We start from the raw sequence: 20,875 nt of genomic DNA, 5'->3' as shown, positions 1-20,875 counted from the left end.
TTTCATTTTTCTCTTGTTGTCAAATTTTGAAAGAGAATTGAGCAGATAATATTTGATGAAGACAAAAATTAAAGACAGTGTTTTAAAATGAACTAGTTATTATCTAATAATGAACAGTGAAATTCTGAATGAAAAAAATGTTCAACTTCGATATGACTTAAAATTTCAATCTTAAAACTTTCGATATAAAGAGGGTTAATTTTATCAGAGACCAAAATAATATGCAATATTAGATATCATAGCCGTAAGACAGACAGCATATTCTCGAATATCATGGAAATAATCTAAAATATACTAAAGAGAAAATAAATTAGAACCAAAACATGCCATAAACTGTTCTAATTAACACCCAGAATCATATACATATTATCATGCAAATTGCAAAATCTATCAAATTTCGAAATCGTAAAACCTCATCCAATAAACCCGGAAAAATGGAATAAATTACCCTGGCACTAACTTAACATAATAAAAACTAGCACAAAATAGTCTCTAGATAGAATAATATAATATTAAATCTGATATTTAGCTACTGTGACATAAGTATTCCAGCGGTGATGACACCTTAGATCGCTCCTCGTACTTTCAACACAAATAATACTGGAGCACCAGAAATAAAAGTCTTAGAAGCTAGAGTTTCAGAAACTGTCGTCCTAGAGGCCAGAGCTGAGGATTGAGTGGGGTCCCACAGATCTAAGTGATATCCAGCTCACCGGTTATCAGGACTGCTTGGTATCACGGTAGCTAGACATCCATCTCACTGGTGCTCTGGCAGACTGCATCCTGACACTTGGAGATTCATGTGGGCGGCGTGCATGCCGTTCGTTACGCACGTTTCTATATCCTTATCTAACACGTACTCTGCGAGGAAACCTGGCGGGGGAGGATTGTTAGAGCTCTAAAAGTAGGGTTAATTGCACGTCTTCAAACGCTCGCTAGATATAAGCTTTGTAATGGATATTAAAAGATTCTGCCAAACATTAAAATGGATGTTATAAAATTAAGAAAAAAAACCTCCAACAAAAGCATCTCCAGCGCCGTTTGTATCTACAATATTTTCAGCAGAGATAGGTAGAACTGGGTACTCCTTAGCTTGATTATCTGTTGGGAACAAATGGTTAGTTTAATCAGTTCTTAGAGATCTTTAACCGTAAGTAATAACTACACCAACGAAGCGATTTAAACGAATTTGGATTAATCGAATAAACTGTACCTTTGAAAACAACAGCGGGACTGGCTCCCTGAGTGAAGATCACAATCCTCGACCTCTTGCTGTTCTTCTTAGGCATATTAGCCACTTTCTTAGCAATCTCGTGAAGATCTTTAGTGTTAAGATCGAAATCCTTGGCAAATGCTCTAGCCTCGTCTTCGTTACCAAACACGATATCACAGTAAGGAAGAACCTTCTTCATAGGTTCCTTGAAGAACTGGCTGAGGAATGGAGCGCTGAGGTTCATTGAGAAGCACTTGTTGGTGCTGACGGCGTGCTCTCCGATCTCAATCATGCTGTCCGGTGATACAGTCAGGAAATACCCCTGAAGTGAAACGAGATTAGAAAATTACCATTATCAAACTTTTGATTCTTCACCATGTCTCATATTTCAAATGACCGATGATTTTCAATTTAAAGTAGATTTTGTGGTAATTCCCGAAGAATAAAACAGACTTCTCTTGACTGTTAAGAAACAATATGAAATGTATCCAAACTTAATTAATATTAAAATGAACAACTTACGGCGATGTAGTAGAATTTCGCGTCAGTGACAAGAGACCAGGTGGCAGGGAGGACCAGGTGGGCGATTTTGTACTCGTTAGCAGCATCTAGTCGGGTCACCAGTGACCTGAATACGTTTATCTGGTCAAATCTCAGAAACACACGGGGTATTTATAGGAAGAAATATTTGTGAATGATCACAGATTAGAGATGTACAGTAGAAAACATGACTTAATTATGAGCTGTCTAAAAGTTTCCGGTCGTTGTACTAAGTAGTAAATGATATCTTCCGTTTTCTACAGCTAAAAACCTGTTTCCTCCAGTAATCAGGACAGCACAAACTCCGGTAGGTTTCTCTGGGTCCACGAGGTAGCTTGTCCTGATGTCTTCTTTCTTCATGCACGCTTTCAACTTGTCACCGAACGTGTCCTGGCCTGAGGGAGAGGAACGTGTTATTTATAAAAACGTGTATTTTATAAAAACATGTTGTAATCATTATTACAGATTATTGTTTTACCCCGTATAGGGTTGGCATCTACGGGCCTTAAAACAGCAAAATTACAGGAATAAAAACGAATAAAGTGGGTAAAGTACTGCACGCTAGAGAGTCTGCTCTCAACTTCAGATTAGTCGAATTAGCCGAATTACGGAAATGGTCGCAAAATATTTCAAACCAACTTCCGAGGATTTTGATAATTATTTTGGGAGTAGTACAGGGACAAGGCGACAATAATCAACAGTATATTTCTAATCATTGCCAACTGAGCATTAGGATTAATTGAAGGATGGTACAATAGCTAGATTATCTCACATGTTTGATTTTAGTTTAAAATGATCAAATTTTCACGACGATAACAAGGTTTACCATTTGCATTAAATTCGGGAGGATCTATGCCTGGAGAATTAGAAGACTTTTGGGTCAAATAACAAATAACAAATAACAAATAACAAATAACCGGAAAATATCCGTTAAGGGAACGCCCAAGAATTAAACCACAAATCAGAAGACGATGACAATTAAAAACGTGTGGACTGTCCAAATGACTCGTGTGTGTGTGTTACTCACCAATGCAGCCCACGAAGGAGGTTGACTCAGGTTCACGCAGGTACCACTGGGCTACTCTGAGAGTGTTCTGCGTGGCCCCGCCCGGACTGTAGCTAATCTTGTAGTTGTCGTTCTGTAGCAGCTCGTCGTATCTGGTACCAGAGTGGAGTTACGGTCAATTGTATATTATGTGGGTGTCGTTATGTTCGTTTGTGGATTATGAACGTGTACAAAACAAATTTGTATTGAGGATATTAAACGCTAAATAACTCACATTGGCCTGTGTTTATCTTCAGCTAAGATAGCGTTGTTAGGCTGCAAATCGTACCTGGTGAAATAATCGCACGGTTAAACTTGATCAAAACACACTTATAAAATCTAAATATTTGAAAATGCTTTTTTAAACGGTAAATAAATCAGCATCCAAATCACTCAACACTCGAGCTTCGAGATTTAGAGTGATTAATCATCATCCTTAATGAGCAGCCATTGACGAACTTATTAACAGGAAAGCGACGCAATACAACGGATAATTCTTCTTTACATGGGGAGTTTTAAAAGTTATAATGAACGATGATCGCGAGCGATATATTATTGACCATATTATCATCTCTGATCTCAATGAAAAACTTATATATAAGTTGTTCTTATATATATAAAAACAACATATATATATATATGAGATTTTAGTTTGTTTTCAGTAACATTTATCATTATGAGTCCCCCGATGCCTAAATTGGACAACTTAGCAGTTAGATCAGTTAGGGCATCTTGTCAATTGAGATACTTACAGACTACGAGAGACCACGGTAATATCCCTAGAGGTATTGCTTATTATTATTATTATAAAACAGGATCTTACCGACAAAAATGATTCTTAAAAATACCTTAATGCGGTAAACTGTACCCTTGAAAAAGATTTTCCCAACATCTGTTGCATGCAGCTATATCTCTAATTTCGTTCAATTCATACAAGTTGTCCATTTGCAAATTTCTACTATTTAAATCACTTCTTAAAACCGATAACAAGTTCATTCTAGGTCTCCCCAATCTTCCAATGAATAAATTATCTGATTCAATAGCAAAAGAGAGAGCCGTTTGGGCTGGGGTGTTCTCCATACTCCTGAGAATGTGTCCAAACATCTTCCACCGCTGGTGTTCAATACGCTTGGATAACTTTTCAACTTTGCACCTTTCATACAATGCTTTGTTGCTTATCATACCTTTAGGCCATTTGATGTTTAAAATGGATCTGAGGTGTCTACGATGGAGTGTGTCCATTTTCTCCATGGTTGCTTTCTTAGGACTCCAACTATTTGAGTTGTAAATCAATACAGATACAACTTGAGCATCGTATAACCTCAGCTTTCTTTCAAGGGATATTTTCTTACCGGACAACCACACTTTTTCAAAGTTCTTAAAAGCGATCTCAGCTAGGATTCTCCTTCTTTGAATGTCCTTCTCAGTACACAGTAAGGAACCTAGTGACTTGTTACTTCGCCATGGTTCGTTATTAGCTAATGGCTGACCGTTTGTGTCTTTATCAGATTTTTTCGCCAGGTAGAAGGTACTGAATTCAGTTTTACTTTCATTTACTTGGAGGTTCCAGTCTTTGAGAATCTCCTTCACTGCAGGAAGGAAAATTCTCAGTCTCTCGATGTCCTCGTCAGCAAAGTCACAATCGTCTGAATATTCCCACTCAGTTGGAAAACCTAGTTCTGATACTGGTGGGTTTGGTCTCCCAGATACAGCTCTGAGGTGGTGTAAGGCTGCTGCAAGAATAAGTGTGAATAGCTTTCCAGATAAACTGTCACCTTGAAAGGCTCCGAGTAAACTTTCAAACTCTTCCGACAGTGAGGAGTTAACACGAACTCTAAGGAGAGTATTCGATAGAAGGTATTGAACTAAGCGAATGTCGTCCTCCGAACAACCAGCATCTTTCAAAACATTGATGATAGTGTCCCTTTTCACGGTATCAAAAGCTCTACTCATATCAATACCCATTTTGCTAAATGTCCATTTCTTCCTCATCACAACAGATATGAGCATTCTCTGAGCCCACACAATGTCAGAGCAGCTTCTACCTCTCTTGTAAGCACTCTGCCATGGCATGGTGTAGTTGTCAATTCTGCTCTCGACCCGTTTTAAGGCAATTTGAGTGAGCATCTTCCTCGATCCGTTTAACAGTGTAAGTGGTCTAAGGCTTGTGAGGGGACCTTTAGGTTTACCAGGCTTCTGTAGAGGAGTAAGAATACCTTGTCCTATCGAACTTATGTATTTGTTCCCACTAAATGACTCGTTAATTGCCTCAGCATACTTCTCAAAAGTGATTGGATGGGCGTACTTTATCAACTCATTCTGGAGATTATCTGGACCACTGGCACGGTTTGATTTGAGTTTACTTGCAGCAAGTTTAACTTCAACTGGTGTAATGGGGTTATCAAGTGGTTTTGGATCGCAGGTAAAAGGTTGCAGGCCAGCTTCAACTCCTTCTGTTAGTTGTTTTTCGAAGAAAGATTTCGCTGTGTTTGCTTTCCCTAAATCAGTACCAATAGGGTTGTTGTTGATATCATTGACCACTATGTTACCATATTGCTACTCAAATCAATTTTAGGTGTGCAGTTAAAGACACTTTTTATGTAGAATCCTGTAAAGCGCTTAATCAGTTACAGAAATCAAGAATGCTAGACTTAGTCATAGATAATCAAGTAATCAGGTCTCAGACTTTGCGTAAAAGCTTTTATAGTTTCAAAAACTGCATCAAATCTGCACTTCCCCCATCAGATCATGAAAATTTAGAGAATCATTTATCTAATTTAATGCACAAGGAGAAACTTGAACTAACCAAGCGTCATGAATCTAAGTTGAAGAGAGATAAGGACTATGCTATTTATGTTGCACCTTCATATGTGGATAATGCTAAACCTGTGAAGAAGAGGAGAAGAAGGAAGAGAAAAAAGATTAATCGTACTACATCCCACAGACATCAGAGGACGTTAATCAAAGGTACTCTTCCCAAGGTTGAAGACTTGTCAATGGAAAACATGTCCAGAACAGTTGTAAATCTTACAGACAAAGAGCTTAGTAAAGAGCAACTCTATGTCTTTTTCTTGTCTCACAAGTTTGCACCTACACCTCCCCTACCAGATCTAAGCCGCTTCGAGAACGATTTGTGTAGATGGTTTTCTAAAATGAGAGCTAAAGTTGTATTTGATAGCTTTAAATGTGGACCCAACAAAGCAGATAAGAGAGTTACTGACATGGAACGTTGTCTTATAAAGACTGATGCATCACGTACTTTCGAATCTTGTAAAAACCCTGCACTTGAGGCGTTTATAAAATGCTGCAGAGCAGAAGTAGACCTCCACAGGCCAACTCAGAAATTCGTCTCACCAGATAACATCGCTGCGCCCATCAGAGCAGCTCTCAAAGAAGTCAAAGGTTGGAAAGACATTGTTATCAGACCATTCGATAAAGGAGTAGGATTCTTCCTTCTTAGTGAAAAAGATTATATTCAACGAATAGGTGTACATTTAAATGATAGATCTGTATATAGTATTGTAAATAATGTAGATGATTTAGTTGTAGAATTGATTGATAAAATTTCGAATTGGACAATTGAGTTTAAAGATGAATTAGGTATGTCCAAGAAGGTCAAGGAGTGGGTTATTCCATGTACTGAGCTTAACCAGCCTGGAAACATGTACCTGAATCCCAAGGCACACAAACCACCTTTGTATCCTGGGAGGATGATTACCACCGGCTGTGGTTCATACATTGAAAACCTTTCTGCCTTGACTGCGTATGAATTGAAGAAGGCTACTTTGAATTATAGAATTATTGATACCCCTCACTTTCTGAGGAAGATTGATAGCCTGAACGAGTCTAGCATATTGTTGGGAAAGGAGGTAATACATGTTGCCATCGATATATCTAACATGTTTACCAACATTCCTAGGGATATGGGGATCCAACAATGCACTAAGCACCTGAATAAAAGGAGTAGTGGTGATCAATTGTTTAGTACAGAATGCATTATTAGTGCACTAGAAATTACTCTTGATTACAACATTGCTTCATTTAACGGTATAACATGTAAGCTGTTGGTGATGTTGTCCACACCAAACTCTACTCTAAACCTAGTGACACCCACTGCTACCTTATCCCCACGTCATGCCATAGGAACCATGTTGTAAAAAACATACCTTTTGGAGTGGCGAGGCGGGTGAGACAGAACAACAGTGAAGACACTAACTTCTTGGAGCAGAGAGAGGTCTATACACGTTACCTTCTAGCCCGAGGTTATCATTCCAGTATTATAGAAGATGCCTTTAACAAATTTAGTGATATAGCTAATAGGAAAAACTTGTATACCCTTAAAGACAAGGATGAGTCGACTGCCTGTTTAATACCCATGGTGATGGATCAAAATCCAGCACTTCCCAACATGGGGGGCATTATCCATAAGTATAAGCACCTTCTCAACCTTGATCCGGCCCTGAAGAAGCTGGTACGTGCGGACAGTGTATTCGTGAGTCATCGAAAGAATCAAACTATCGGTGGCATGCTTGTACACAATAAGTACCGTGCCAGTGGAACTTTAAACTGTGATAATGAGAGAGAAACAACTGCAAGTCAGATCCAGGAACCAGACTCCGAAAGTCTAAGGGCGGTTCCCGGGGCTGTCGACCCAGGGTGCCATGCTTGTGGTAAATGCTATGTTTGTAAGCAAAATTTCCTGTCCCCCTGTTCCAACTTTAGTAGTCACCATTCTAAACAAGTTTTCCCTATAACTAAGTATATATCTTGTCAGAGTTATAACCTCATTTATTTAATGGAGTGTAAGACTTGTAAACAGTCGTATGTCGGTTATACTACCTCAAATCTCCCTAAGAGATTCTCTAACCATAAGAGTCACATAAAGAAAGGTATAAGAAGTTGTAAATTAGTTAACCATTTTTTAGATATTGATCATGATTTAGATTTTAGTACCATAGCCTCCTATAATTCCTCACTTAGTAAGCACCTTTCTGTCATTATAGTAGACGCTTTAGTATTTGAGCCTAATATTAGTAAAGCAGACAAAGAAAAGGCTATGGAAGCTAGAGAGGGGTTCTACCAGACCCAATTGAAAACGCTTGAACGGTTTGGGGGTATGAACACCCTTGATAGTAACCATATACTTTTTAAATCTGCCGGAGCTTAGTTTTAGTTTTAGTATATTTTGTAGATTTTATTTAGTTATACCATTATTCCAGAGACGTGCATACTACAATTTTTACCTTAGTATTAATTTTACAGGTTTTTTGTTGTGATTTTAAGTGATTTTCCGAGAATCAGTTATCAGTATTTAGATAAGAGATAAGATAAGAGTACATTTTTAACGGCTTTCAGTTTCTTTTTTAAATTTCAGTTCATCAGATTTTCCCACTGCTTTTAGTTTGTATTTATTCTCAATTGTATATGATTCGTATTTGTTGTAGTTACTTTAATGATATAATTTCTCAGAATTGATGTAAATAAATGATGCAAAGACTTTCGACGATCTAATCACAACCGCTTTCTTTTATTGTGTAGAAGTCCAGCCATGAAATATATATATATAAATACAACATATATATAAATACAACATGAATTGTTGAAAAGTCAATTTTTTTGAGCAAATGAAATCTTACTTTTGCAGATAAGCTTCGTCGACAACAGCTGTCATGTCAAGGAGGGGGTTTCCCATGCCGTATAGTAATCCTCTGAAAAGCGGCCAGTACATTACATAAATCACCACATAAAATACATTACGAGGACTACTCACTTATCCAAATACGTCTGGTCAACGTATGCCACCATGTCATAAATGACATGATCCACCCCAAAGATGATTCCCTTCGTTGACCTACTAGAAACTATGTGAATAACTCAGATCTCGGTGGGTTATATTGACGCTTGATAAATATTTGCTGTAAGAATTTGATGTTTCTTACTGGTTTGAGTTACTTACTTAGACGTCATGATGTTAGCAAGAAATCCGGGGTGGTAACTGGGACAAGCCTCCTAAAGAGCGATAAACTGGTTAGAATTATCTGTTTTCAATTTTAATAGAACGTTATTTGTTATCAACAACTGAAGATAGAAGGAACACGCAGCAAGGAAAACGAAAACAGAAAAATGTACTACCACCTCTATAATCTCGGAGGTTAAATACAAGATTTTAGAGAGTCAGAGTTCTCAAAATAGAAATTGTCTAAGTCTCCTGTAAGCAGTGAAACAGTGACGTGAGTAGCTTGTGAAGTAACAGTGAAGTGAGTAGCTTGTGAAGTAACAGTGAAGTGAGTAGCTTGTGAATATAAACGTCATATCTCTGAGAAAGCGAGTAGAGACACGCCTGCAACTCAATTGTGAAATTTGAACCTGATGTCACGTTGATCTAACCTGTCAAGGAACTGCACAAATAATGCGAATAATATCGTATTGTTGATATGGAGGATTACTGAATTAATTAGGTCTCAGTGAATATATTGTTATCATTCCCTCACGCAAAAAACAAAAACAAGACCCAAAAAGCGAAATAGTTTAAATATGAATTGAGGATGGGAGTTAAAACCGTCAGACGCTTTCAGAGGCATTTTCAGACATACCAGAGATAACGAACAGCTGTTCTTGTGTCCAGTTGAAATCTAATTATCCAAATGAAGTTAAAACTTTATAGACTTCATACTGAGATATTTTACGTCAACTACTGTGAAATAGCATTGTATTCCGAACCGAGGTCTGAACATTTAAAGTAGGGAGGCAGACAGACATTCACCTGATATGAATCAAAATTCAGAGCGGTGCCAACGATTGGTAAGAACGCATCACTTGGTACGAACAATATATGGCATTATAGCCACGAAGTGACCAATAAGACACAACACAGCATACACAATATGCAGCTTAAACACTTGTACGTGTGTACATGAATGAGTACGTTCTGCTCAAGCCAAGAGTTGACTTGTTCATGTTGAACAAAAACGCCCCTAATTTGATTCGCAGTTCAGTTCATACGTTAAAAAGTCAACATGAGACAAGTTTAATCAGACCAAAAATAATCAAGGGTTGATGCAACTCATATAATATAACAACTTGAACTGTAAAAAACTAAGAATAATTAACTCAACATTAAACACAAACACAAACTTAAATAATTAGCAGAGTACAAACTTGGCTCACAGAACCCTGGCCCTCTTCCCATAAATGTAACCAGACCGCTGAGCTACTATGTAAGCGACAAGGTAACGTGGCTACAGGCGTATCGGAACAAGATTGAGGACAAGAAACCCATAAAACCTGCTTTAAAACTGACGTCTCAACACTAACCGGTTTGGTCAGGTTCGAATGTAATAAAATTACTGCTCCTTGTTTAACATAGGATGAGAGGATTATTTGCATAAGATTTTATTTACATAAGGAAATTGCAGCAACCGACAGCCTTTTGGAAATTTGGATAGCACAATCCAGATTCACTCATAATTCCGGTTCCTATAGTTCTTAGTCCTACTCACTTTAACCGTGTTACTTGATTTCTTTTGCAAAAATAAATATATAATGATCGAATTTCTATCGAATTCCTAGAAACCCAAGACATTGTAGTGTTTCTAGAAACCAAGACATTGTAGGGTTTCCAGAAACCAATACGGTTAGCCGTGTCTCCTTCAATCTTGAGTCTTTAATCAGGTTGAATATTCGCTGTTCTGGACTGTAACTTCATTTCTCCATCTCGAATACTTCAATTAGAAGCTCTAATTCACTTATTGATCGCATCCCTACTTTTGTAATCAATCTAACTGATTTACTAAGTATTATCTCCCCGGTAGATGTTGTTTAAACTTGTATCTGCCCTGTCTTATCCTCTTCTTTCCCATTTCCTGCTTCACAAAGTTTCTGTATCTTAGTTGTTCTTCCTCCTTCTTTTCTCTTCTTATCTCACTAAAATACCCGTTCCAATCCAGCTCACTTTTTCTGTTCAATTTGTGCCTGAACATTCCAAGTTCTGGTTCTGGGAGACAGTTCGATCTGAAGTACTCTTTTATCGTAGACTGGGCTGCCCAGGCTTCCACCGGACTGCAGTACCACATTCCAAATATCCTGAAAATATGTAAATGTTATGTAATTGTAAGGGCGATTAAAATCGTTAAAGGACCAGTTAACTGAAAAATTTGTAGTCTCCAATTTGGCTAAGATTTAAATCAGCTGTGACAAACTGGTAAAGAATCGTATCGCCGAAAGAACCAACTCTCTAGCGTACGTGTAACGCGTGTTATTGCAATAATAAGCTGTGGCCTCGTGACGTCATAAAGTCCCTCAGTGCGCGCTTGCATGGCGTAATTTACATTACAAATGTTTATCATCGTCAATAAAACACGTGTAACTCACTCAAATTTTAGAATTATGACTATTACCCTAGTTCTCCAAAATCCTTATAGTTTTGGCTATCATCCTAACTAAAGGAATAGCTGATTGGATGTACAGTGCTCACGTCATGATTTTAAACAGTGATATAGGTTCTTGAACAGTGGCGGGTGAATGTACGGTTAGAAAGTTTCTGCTATTACAACTTATGTCATATGTGATAATTTTGGATTGTTTTCATTGCTTAATTACACAAGCAGGGAGACTGTACCGATTATTTTTCCCCAGTCCATGAAACTCTAACGAATTTAGAAAGGATACAGATAAGTAGGAGTTTGTTCAATTCCGAGAGCAATTATACTTATAGCATAGCGAAATTTCTAACTTTAATCTGCAAGTGTCTGCCAGTACAGGAGACAAGAAGTCTGGCTACTTTACGGCCGTTCCTCTGGGACCATTAGTAGAAGTAGCTTCTATCAGAACAGTGCCGTGGGAACAGAATTCCCGCCAAAATACCCGGTCTACCAAATAGTAAAATTACTGATTGGAGGTGTGTACGGTGTGAGGTGTGTTTTGAATTAGACTTCCGGCTTACCTAGTTTTTATCCTAATTGCATTATCATCGGTGCATAACATAAATAAACTACTGGTAAGTTTAAATACCAAGTGCAAACGTGTTCAGTCGATCGACCCACTGAACAACTATAGAATTTCCAAGACCCTATTATTCTCTGGCCATATATTACGGCACGATCGATTGTTAGATGGCTAAATGACCAACGTTAATCTATACAATTCTAAAACTATGAGCTAGCACTTTAATCTAAAAATACCTTTTTTATATTACTCCTGATTTTAACATTTCACGTAAAACATTGTCGCCAGAGGTTGATCATGGACACTAACAGCTTAATTTGAGATAAATGACTTATGAGTTTCTCTAAAGTTAACTCTAAAGTTGTGTAGTCCAGTCATTTATGGACATTTATGGAAATGAACCTGCAAATGTTCTAATACTCACGAAACTTTGCACAGACCTTCCCGAAGTTATGATTAAACGATTTTCGTTTGGAGACATCTTTTTGACCGTGGAGAAAACCCAGGAGGGCCACGCCCATATTGACCCAATAACGTAACCGACTCCTTGCTTCTGAAGGTCGTAGAGACTTCAAAATAGGCTTGAACGAAGCCGCATATGCATGTTTATATAGGAGTTATTGAGCAACACATGGCCTAAAATCCTTACTTTTCGATAAATTCGCCAAAAACCATTTTGGGCGTGGTGCTAAGCCCATTTTCGATATGATCGTGATGGAGTCTTCAGACAGGATGCAAAAGAACCGCAATTAGCATATTAATATATGACTTACGAACAAACATATGCCTTAAAGTGCTTACTTTTTCAGTTATTGGCGAAAAACTGATTTTCGGTTCCAGAAATCATGCAAAACTATGGGTATCTGGTTAATTGGGCTATGAAGGCCCTAAAGGTTTTTGAATGTGTGCAAATTGTGCAGAATGGCCATGTTTATATACAACTTATGAAGCAACATGTACCCTAAATTACTAACTTTTCGAGTTATTCGGGGGAAAAGATTGTATTATGTCAATTTTTTACCTGTAAAATACAGTCTCACGAGCTACTCTGCGCGCAAGAGGGACTTTATGACGTCATCGCCAAAATAATACAAACGCTATTTACACGCGTTAGAGAGCAGTTAGAGATTTAGGAATTTCGACTCGTTGCTTAGTTTGCTATTTGTCACAATCTGTCAAAATATGAGGATAACTTTTTTTTCAGTTAACTGGTCCTTTAATGTGGGATTTATTATGAAAACTTGAGACTAGAACACTGAAACATAGAACATAGAAATATATCTAAATTATATAGTGCCTGCTATATATGATAAGACTCGACAATAAAATTAGGTTAAACAATTATCTGCTCAAGCTAAACAATACTACCGTCCATCCCACAATACAAACATAAAAACCAGAAATTTTTAAACGTAATAATCAAAACCTGAAAATAAGTACGACGACCGCCCATCACAACAGGTATTACAACAATATGATAAAATGCCACATCCATAAATAAATGAAGTTAGCCGTGTAGCATGTTTATCAAAACATGACACACTTCTGTTGAACTTAATCAGTGCTTTCTATTCTCTTCCATGTAAGTAGGAAGTTTGGTATATTATAATGTAACCCTCAAGCAATAAAAACGGCATACCGTACAACCACGCCCACATATCGTACAACCACGCCCACCAGCCTGGTCCTACAAGCCGCAAACCATCCACCAATCACAAAACTAGGGGGCTGGAGGGGGACTAACACTTGCAAAATTCCCACGATAAATATTAAATAACAATAATAGATAAAAACATTCCCCACCCAAACTTTCGAAATCCAAATGAACAGCTTACTTTTTGTCGGGCACAGGACCGGCGTTTACAGGTCTTAGCTCCAGATCCATGACAAGCTTCTGATAGAAGGTAAGGGGCTCGGACATGACGATGTCTATGGAAAAGGAGAGCTCGTCTTTCTTTGAGACATGATGTAGCGAGTTCTCTAACACAGACACAACACCACTCTCCTTCTCAGCTGAAATTAATTAATCATTATATTTAAATATAAACAGCAGGCTTCAAGAGGAATTGTTGTTGGTGGATCAGGTAACAGTCAATATGTTTGTCAAAATTCAACTATTCAAACAGCAATACGTTGCATATCTAGATAGGTTTCACTTCCGGCCATATCATTATATCAGCGTTCCACTTTTTCGGTCAAACATTTTAGACAGGATTAAGTTCATGGAAACATCCATAATGACGGTTGGAAACACTGTGATATTTTCAATAATAAACTTACGTAGGAAAGTAGTTGCATCGACAATATCCACGTTCAGCTGCTGACGTACTTCATTAAAGAACGATCTATCGTTCACATCAGCGTCACACGCGATAACATAACTTGTACCAGGTCTGCCTGCACGTGCACAGCGCCCTGCGCGGTGTAGATACATATCTACATCCTCACCAGGCTGGATCTGGGGTAAAACAAATTTAAAAAGGGATTAAAAAGAAATACAAGGTTAAATGATAAAATGTAGAAGGTTAATGAGAGCACGTTAAATTATGGTTCGACTGTAATGAACTTAAATGAAACTTGCTTTAAATTTAATGCGAGATCGTACAACCTGCACTTTAAAAGAAAATAACTCGAAGTGCAGTTACCTGTACGACTATCTCGCAGTCTGGGATATCAATACCTCTGGCTATCAAATCAGTTGCAATAAGAATATCATAACTTCCTTTCTTAAACTCACTGAAAATCTGGTGGAAAGAGTATGTGATTACAATCAACTCAAGACTGGAACTTATTTATTGTGGAGTAACCGGACAGGTTAAGCTTTCACTTAGCGCTATTTTCAAGTTTAATGTAATCACGTTTTACTTTGAAAATTTTCAACGATTTCTAGTCTGTGCGAAATAGTATATTTAATTTGAGAGAAATAAAATCAGACAACAAAATGATATAGAGCTCAAAAATCTTGTTAAATAAAACATTGTGCAAGACATTAGTCAATGGAGATATTATACAGAAACTTACAGCAAGTCGTTTGGCGGCAGACATATCCCCATTTATTGATGCAACAAAAAAACCTTCATTTTTCAATACCTGTACAATCATTATTGATTAATTTTCGACATATTAGGTGAACAATCTGTGAACAAACTTATATATCCAATAAAACGTTCTACACTTAACAGCTGCAAGACGATGTAAATTTAAAGTACTAACACTAACAGCTGCAACTTTTTACCTCAAACAAGTCATCTCCTATCTCCAATTTCTGAACAAATATGATGCACTTCTTGCAGCTGTTAGGCTTATGAGAGTTGTTACGGAGGAGCTGAAGCAGTGTTTCTGTTCGTCTGTGTAAGGGTGATATAATCCACTTGTGATCTAAGGATGGAGGAGACACGTTACTTGTCTCCATGATCAGTAGGTCTGGAATGTATTGCTGGACAAAACTTTTCATCTCATCTGATACTGTTGCAGATGTTATCAAGAATTGTGGTTTTATCCGAGAATTGCGCTGAAAAAAGAAAGATTACAAGTGTGAATGAATATCCGTGTTAAAAATGTTAAAACAGTTTCCAAAGTTGACATTTCAAAGCATATTTTTGGGTTCAATTATTGTTCATAATTTTGAGAGTTTAATTGAAAATTTTAAAAGACAAAAACAATTATATTGTAACCACACCTTCTTTTTGGCTATACCAGCTAGAACATGGCTGACTTGGTCCTCAAAGTCACTTCCTCCAAACAGCCGATCAAATTCATCCACCACTAGCATAGACGTGTCAACTAACCTGAGTCATTATCAAAATTATATAATAAGGACATAAGGAGGCCAATTGCAAATTGCTTGACCAAAACCTAAACTTGATTCTTTTAGTTATTTGCCATACAAAATATTAAGATTAAAATCATCTGAAAAAAAAAGACTACCAACCTCAGAACCCCTTTTTTTAATTTGCTGTTTAGTGATGCTGGAGTAGTTATAATAATCGGAGTTCCATCATTTAGTATCTGTCTGTTTTGTTGGGATGCAGTTCGAGAATGGTCACCCCCAAGAAGTATTACAGATGAAGTTCTTGGCACCAAACTCAGAAAAACACTGAATAATAAATAGCTTAGCAATAAAAAGTTATACTATGTTAAAATAATTGAACATGGTCGGGTTGCTGCTTTTTATTTTGGAAGTTTTGAATCTTCAAAACGGTGCTTCTCAGATTTGATTCTGACAGTTAAACATACTTGTATATTTGAGTACATAATTCTTTTGTTGGGGCAATAACGATGCAGCGATTATCAGCAGTTAGTCTCCCTTTCTCCAAAGCATTGACAACAGGTACAGCATACGTCAGGGTCTTACCACTTCCAGTCTCTGACTGAATAACAATACTTCTGAAAAATAGGCCAAATTAGAAATAGGTCTTAAAGCTATCATAAGAATTTAATTCTCCCTTTGAATCAATCAAGCTAGATGATAAAAATAAAGCTATCATACCTATTTTTAAAAAGAACTATGATAGTTGGTAACTTTTCTTGTTTTTTAAACCAAATCTCAAACAAGATGAACCCGTAGTGTTCATTGTCATAAAAATACACCTTACCTGTTTTGCAGAGACTTGGGCAGCACTTTCTCTTGAATAGATAAGAGTGAACTGAATTGAGAGTTGAGACGAATTTTTAAGGACTCTTTCAAGGCATTCATATCAGAGAAAGCATTTGATGTCATGGGAACATAAGATTGTACTCCATTGTTCTTGATCTTTCGTTTTTTTCCTTTTTTACCCCTCTTAGAATTTTCTCTGGTTTGCATCACTCCCCAAGTAACAGCATTACTTTGCACTGGTTTACTACGTAAACGGTTGGATTTAAGAGTCTCAGTCAAAAGATTGACTACATCGTCATTTTCAGTAGTAGACAGTCTATTGTGTTGGTGAAATACTCTGCTGTATGAAGTATTCAAACTCCGCAAGCATTTAGTTGCATGGTACATTGCTGAAATAGTGCATTATTTAAGGATCTGCTTTTCAGACAGTGAGGTGAAATTTGTACTTTACGCTGATGACACTAATATCTTCATATCAGGACCATCTAGAGAAACAACATTCAAAAAAGCCAACCTAGTACTTAAACATGTCTCGATTTACATGGAATGTAATCTATTTCATATCAACATGTCCAAATGCTGCTACATACATTTTAAACCTACCTCTGAATATGATGACACCTGTGAACAGACTATACCATTTGCTATCCTGCTAGATGAATCTAGATCAATATTCATCAATGGTAAGGTTATTACTAAAGTCAAGGATACAAAATTCTTAGATGTTGTCATAGATAGTAAGCTAAACTGGATTGCCCACATGCACTACATCCGTAAGAAACTGCGATCTATTGTCAGGGGCCTTTTATATATTATATTTGAGTATAATACATTTTACCTTATAATTAACCATCACTCCCATCTAGGAAGTACTATGTATTTGTGTATGTAATTGAGATCGTATCAGCGCCTTTCATTCTACTCAACGCATTTCCTTCTACTGTAAACAAGCTTGACATAACTTCCTCAAAGATGATGGCTAGCTCAATCCCAAAACTGCAGCCTGGACAAAAGGTACGTGACTGGCGTAGACTGTACATTGCAGCTACAGCCCTAGTTACAGAGAAGCAACAGATAAACCTTCTCCCAGCGTATGGAGCAAGAGACGCTGGAGAAATCCTGATTGCAGAAAGCTGTACAGCAAAGACTACTATCGTAGCGGCTCTAAATGAGTTGGAATCATTAATTGATGGAACACCAACACCCCTCAACTCCTTTAACGACTTCTGGGCTTGTAAGCCAGTGAAAAAGGGGTATAATGAACTGATAGCTTTTTACTTTGTACTAACCAATGAGGGAAAAGCCGCCAAAATCCCAAATAATATGGTGATGATGAGATACCTCAATTTTGTACTGGGTTCAGAAAAGATTTTTAAAGACCACAAAGAGACTGGTGCAATCTGTAGAATTCGGCACTCGATACCTTCTGAACTATATTTGAAAATATGTAATGCTTTCTTTGAAGCACATCTCAGTTATGGTATAAGTGTTTGGGGTGTTGTCCTCAAAGAACGGTCCAATGATAGTCTTTTTATCACACAGAAGCACTGTATAAGGATCCTTTTTGGTGATATCGACTCATATTTAAATAAACAAGCAACATGTGCACGTACTAGACCATATGGCATGCAAAAATTAGACCATAAACACTTTGAAAAGGAGCATACAAATTACAAACCCATTTTTAATAGACGGCTCAAAACTTGTACAAATATCAATGCATTTCAGAATTCTCTAAGATTATCAAGTACCACTGCCCATACTTCCTTTATGAGGCTATCAACATAGGAACTAAACTTGGGCATAAAAATGTTCAGAATCATCACATTGAGTGGGATAGAACGTAGTTTCAAAGTCCTCAGACGTCAGGTTGTTGAGTTATTAGGCGGAACCCTATTTTTACGCTCTTGCAAGTAGTGATTCTATGCTTAAAATCAAAATAACTCTGCTCCTGATTAGAGTTAGGAATTAAACTTTGGCATAGAAATGTCCAGAATTGTGAAAATTTTTATGCCCAAGTTTAGTTCCTAACTCTAATCAGAAGACGAGTTATTTTGATTTTAAGTGTCGACTCGCGACTTGCGAGAGAGTAAATATTATGGTGTGGGCCTAATAACTCAACAACCTGACGTCTGAGGACTTTGAAACTACGTTCTATCCCACTCAATGTGATGATTCTGAACATTTTTATGCCCAAGTTTAGTTCCTAACTCTAATCAGAAGCCGAGTTATTTTGATTTTAGGTGTCGACTCGCGACTCGCGAGAGCGTAAAAATAGGGTTCCGCCTAATAACTCAACAACCTGATGTCTGAGGACTTTGAAACTACGTTCTATCCCACTCAATGTAATGATTCTGAACATTTTTATGCCCAAGTTTAGTTCCTAACTCTAATCAGAAGCCGAGTTATTTTGATTTTAAGTGTCGACTCGCGACTCGCGAGAGCGTAAATATGATGGTGTGGGCCTAATAACTCAACAACCTGACGTCTGAGGACTTTGAAACTACGTTCTACCCCACTCAATGTGATGATTGTGAACATTTTGCTGCCCGAGTTTTGCTCCTAACTTCAATTGGAAGCTTTGTTATTTTGATTTTAAGCGCTGCAATCGCTACCCGCGAGAGCGTAAAAACAGGTTGGGGCCTAATAATTGCGGGTAGCGATTGCAGCGCTTAAAATCAAAATTACTCAGCTTCCAATTGAAGTTAGGAGCAAAACTCGGGCAGCAAAATGTTCACAATCATCACATTGAGTGGGGTAGAACGTAGTTTCAAAGTCCTCAGACGTCAGGTTGTTGAATTATTAGGCCCACACCATCATATTTACGCTCTCGCGAGTCGCGAGTCGACACTTAAAATCAAAATAATTCGGCTTGGGCATAAAAATGTTCAGAATCATCACATTGAGTGGGATAGAACGTAGTTTCAAAGTCCTCAGACGTCAGGTTGTTGAGTTATTAGGCGGAACCCTATTTTTACGCTCTCGCAAGTAGTGATTCTATGCTTAAAATCAAAATAACTCTGCTCCTGATTAGAGTTAGGAATTAAACTTTGGCATAGAAATGTCCAGAATTGTGAAAATTTTTATGCCCAAGTTTAGTTCCTAACTCTAATCAGAAGCCGAGTTATTTTGATTTTAAGTGTCGACTCGCGACTTGCGAGAGAGTAAATATTATGGTGTGGGCCTAATAACTCAACAACCTGACGTCTGAGGACTTTGAAACTACGTTCTATCCCACTCAATGTGATGATTCTGAACATTTTTATGCCCAAGTTTAGTTCCTAACTCTAATCAGAAGCCGAGTTATTTTGATTTTAAGTGTCGACTCGCGACAGCATAAAAATAGGGTTCCGCCTAATAACTCAACAACCTGACGTCTGAGGACTTTGAAACCACATTCTACCCCACTCAATATGATAAATCTGAACATTTCCATGCCCAAGTTTTGTTCCTAACTCTAATCAGGAACCGAGTTATCTTGATTTTAAGTGTCGACTCGCGACTCGCGAGAGCGTAAAAATAGGGTTCCGCCTAATAACTCAACAACCTGATGTCTGAGGACTTTGAAACTACGTTCTATCCCACTCAATGTGATGATTCTGAACATTTTTATGCCCAAGTTTAGTTCCTAACTCTAATCAGAAGCCGAGTTATTTTGATTTTAAGTGTCGACTCGCGACTCGCGAGAGCGTAAATATGATGGTGTGGGCCTAATAACTCAACAACCTGACGTCTGAGGACTTTGAAACTACGTTCTACCCCACTCAATGTGATGATTGTGAACATTTTGCTGCCCGAGTTTTGCTCCTAACTTCAATTGGAAGCTTTGTTATTTTGATTTTAAGCGCTGCAATCGCTACCCGTGAGAGCGTAAAAACAGGTTGGGGCCTAATAACTCAACAACCTGACATCTGAGGACTTTGAAATTGTGGTCTACCCTACTCAATGTGATGATTCTGAACATTTTAATGCCCAGGATGAGCACGTAGCTCAATCAGAAGCCGAGATATCTCGTATTTAGTGTGAAAATCACGACTCGCGAGGGTAAATAAGGGTGTGGTCACATAACTCAACAACCAGATGTCTGTTGACTTTAAAATTATGCTCTACCCCCCTAAATGTGATGATTCTGAACAACTTTAAAGCCAAGCTGAGCTTCTAATTCCAATTAGAAGCGGAGTTATTTTGATTCTAAAGTTCCAAAAGCGCCAAAAAAGGGCGTGGTCAATTGCGCAAAACTGCCCCATAGCCAAAATTTCTACCCAAGCCAAATTTGTTTCTAATGGGTCCCTTGAGGTATTCCAAGTCTCAAACCCCGGGGCGGAAGTTATATAGACGGGAATGTCGTCAGATCCATGACTATTTGTTTAATGCAGCAAAGCTTTGGAACGCTGTTTATAAAAAATTTTTAACTTCAAGCAATCGCCGCGCCTAGAAACTTCCATGAACTTGATAAAATTGAGAATTAAAGCACTATTAATACAGGGCAAAGGCAGCTGACTTAAAAGATACTTGGACTCCAAACAATTTTAAATTG

General features: G+C 37.7%; 2 protein-coding genes across 2 annotated transcripts; both read right to left on the bottom strand.

Moving 5' to 3' along the window:
• Positions 1–80: 80 nt before the first annotated feature.
• LOC134825288 (uncharacterized) lies at positions 81–8,829 on the bottom strand. The gene is made up of 9 exons (XM_063837453.1): positions 8,755–8,829; positions 8,435–8,506; positions 3,034–3,087; positions 2,781–2,911; positions 2,025–2,148; positions 1,736–1,841; positions 1,214–1,535; positions 1,015–1,101; positions 81–873 (listed from the first exon to the last, which is right to left on the bottom strand). Exons 1-9 carry the CDS (start codon positions 8,763–8,765, stop codon positions 758–760), a joined length of 1,023 nt encoding a protein of 340 aa, XP_063693523.1. The 5' UTR covers positions 8,766–8,829; the 3' UTR covers positions 81–757.
• Positions 8,830–8,925: 96 nt separating this feature from the next.
• LOC134825282 (DEAD-box ATP-dependent RNA helicase CshA-like) lies at positions 8,926–16,986 on the bottom strand. The gene is made up of 11 exons (XM_063837442.1): positions 16,942–16,986; positions 16,337–16,727; positions 15,978–16,127; positions 15,673–15,837; positions 15,421–15,529; positions 14,977–15,252; positions 14,763–14,831; positions 14,387–14,485; positions 14,022–14,199; positions 13,577–13,754; positions 8,926–10,880 (listed from the first exon to the last, which is right to left on the bottom strand). Exons 2-11 carry the CDS (start codon positions 16,723–16,725, stop codon positions 10,595–10,597), a joined length of 1,899 nt encoding a protein of 632 aa, XP_063693512.1. The 5' UTR covers positions 16,726–16,727; positions 16,942–16,986; the 3' UTR covers positions 8,926–10,594.
• Positions 16,987–20,875: the final 3,889 nt, after the last annotated feature.

Source organism: Bolinopsis microptera, chromosome 1 (assembly GCF_026151205.1).
Source record: "Bolinopsis microptera isolate Bmic1 chromosome 1, MBARI_Bmic_1.0, whole genome shotgun sequence".
In the NCBI taxonomy this organism is placed as follows: domain Eukaryota; kingdom Metazoa; phylum Ctenophora; class Tentaculata; order Lobata; family Bolinopsidae; genus Bolinopsis; species Bolinopsis microptera.
This window is presented reverse-complemented; position numbering and strand designations above follow the sequence as displayed.

Coding starts and splice junctions, on each gene's coding strand:
- LOC134825288 (XM_063837453.1), bottom strand. Junction 2,149..2,780: donor CTCCTTCGTGGGCTGCATTG/GTGAGTAACACA, acceptor CCTCTCCCTCAG/GCCAGGACACGTTCGGTGAC. Junction 874..1,014: donor TGGAGATGCTTTTGTTGGAG/GTTTTTTTTCTT, acceptor CTCCCCCGCCAG/GTTTCCTCGCAGAGTACGTG.
- LOC134825282 (XM_063837442.1), bottom strand. CDS start 16,725: ATGTACCATGCAACTAAATGCTTGCGGAGTTTGAATACTTCATACAGC. Junction 16,128..16,336: donor CCCAAGTCTCTGCAAAACAG/GTAAGGTGTATT, acceptor CCTATTTTTCAG/AAGTATTGTTATTCAGTCAG. Junction 15,253..15,420: donor CTGGTATAGCCAAAAAGAAG/GTGTGGTTACAA, acceptor TTCTTTTTTCAG/CGCAATTCTCGGATAAAACC.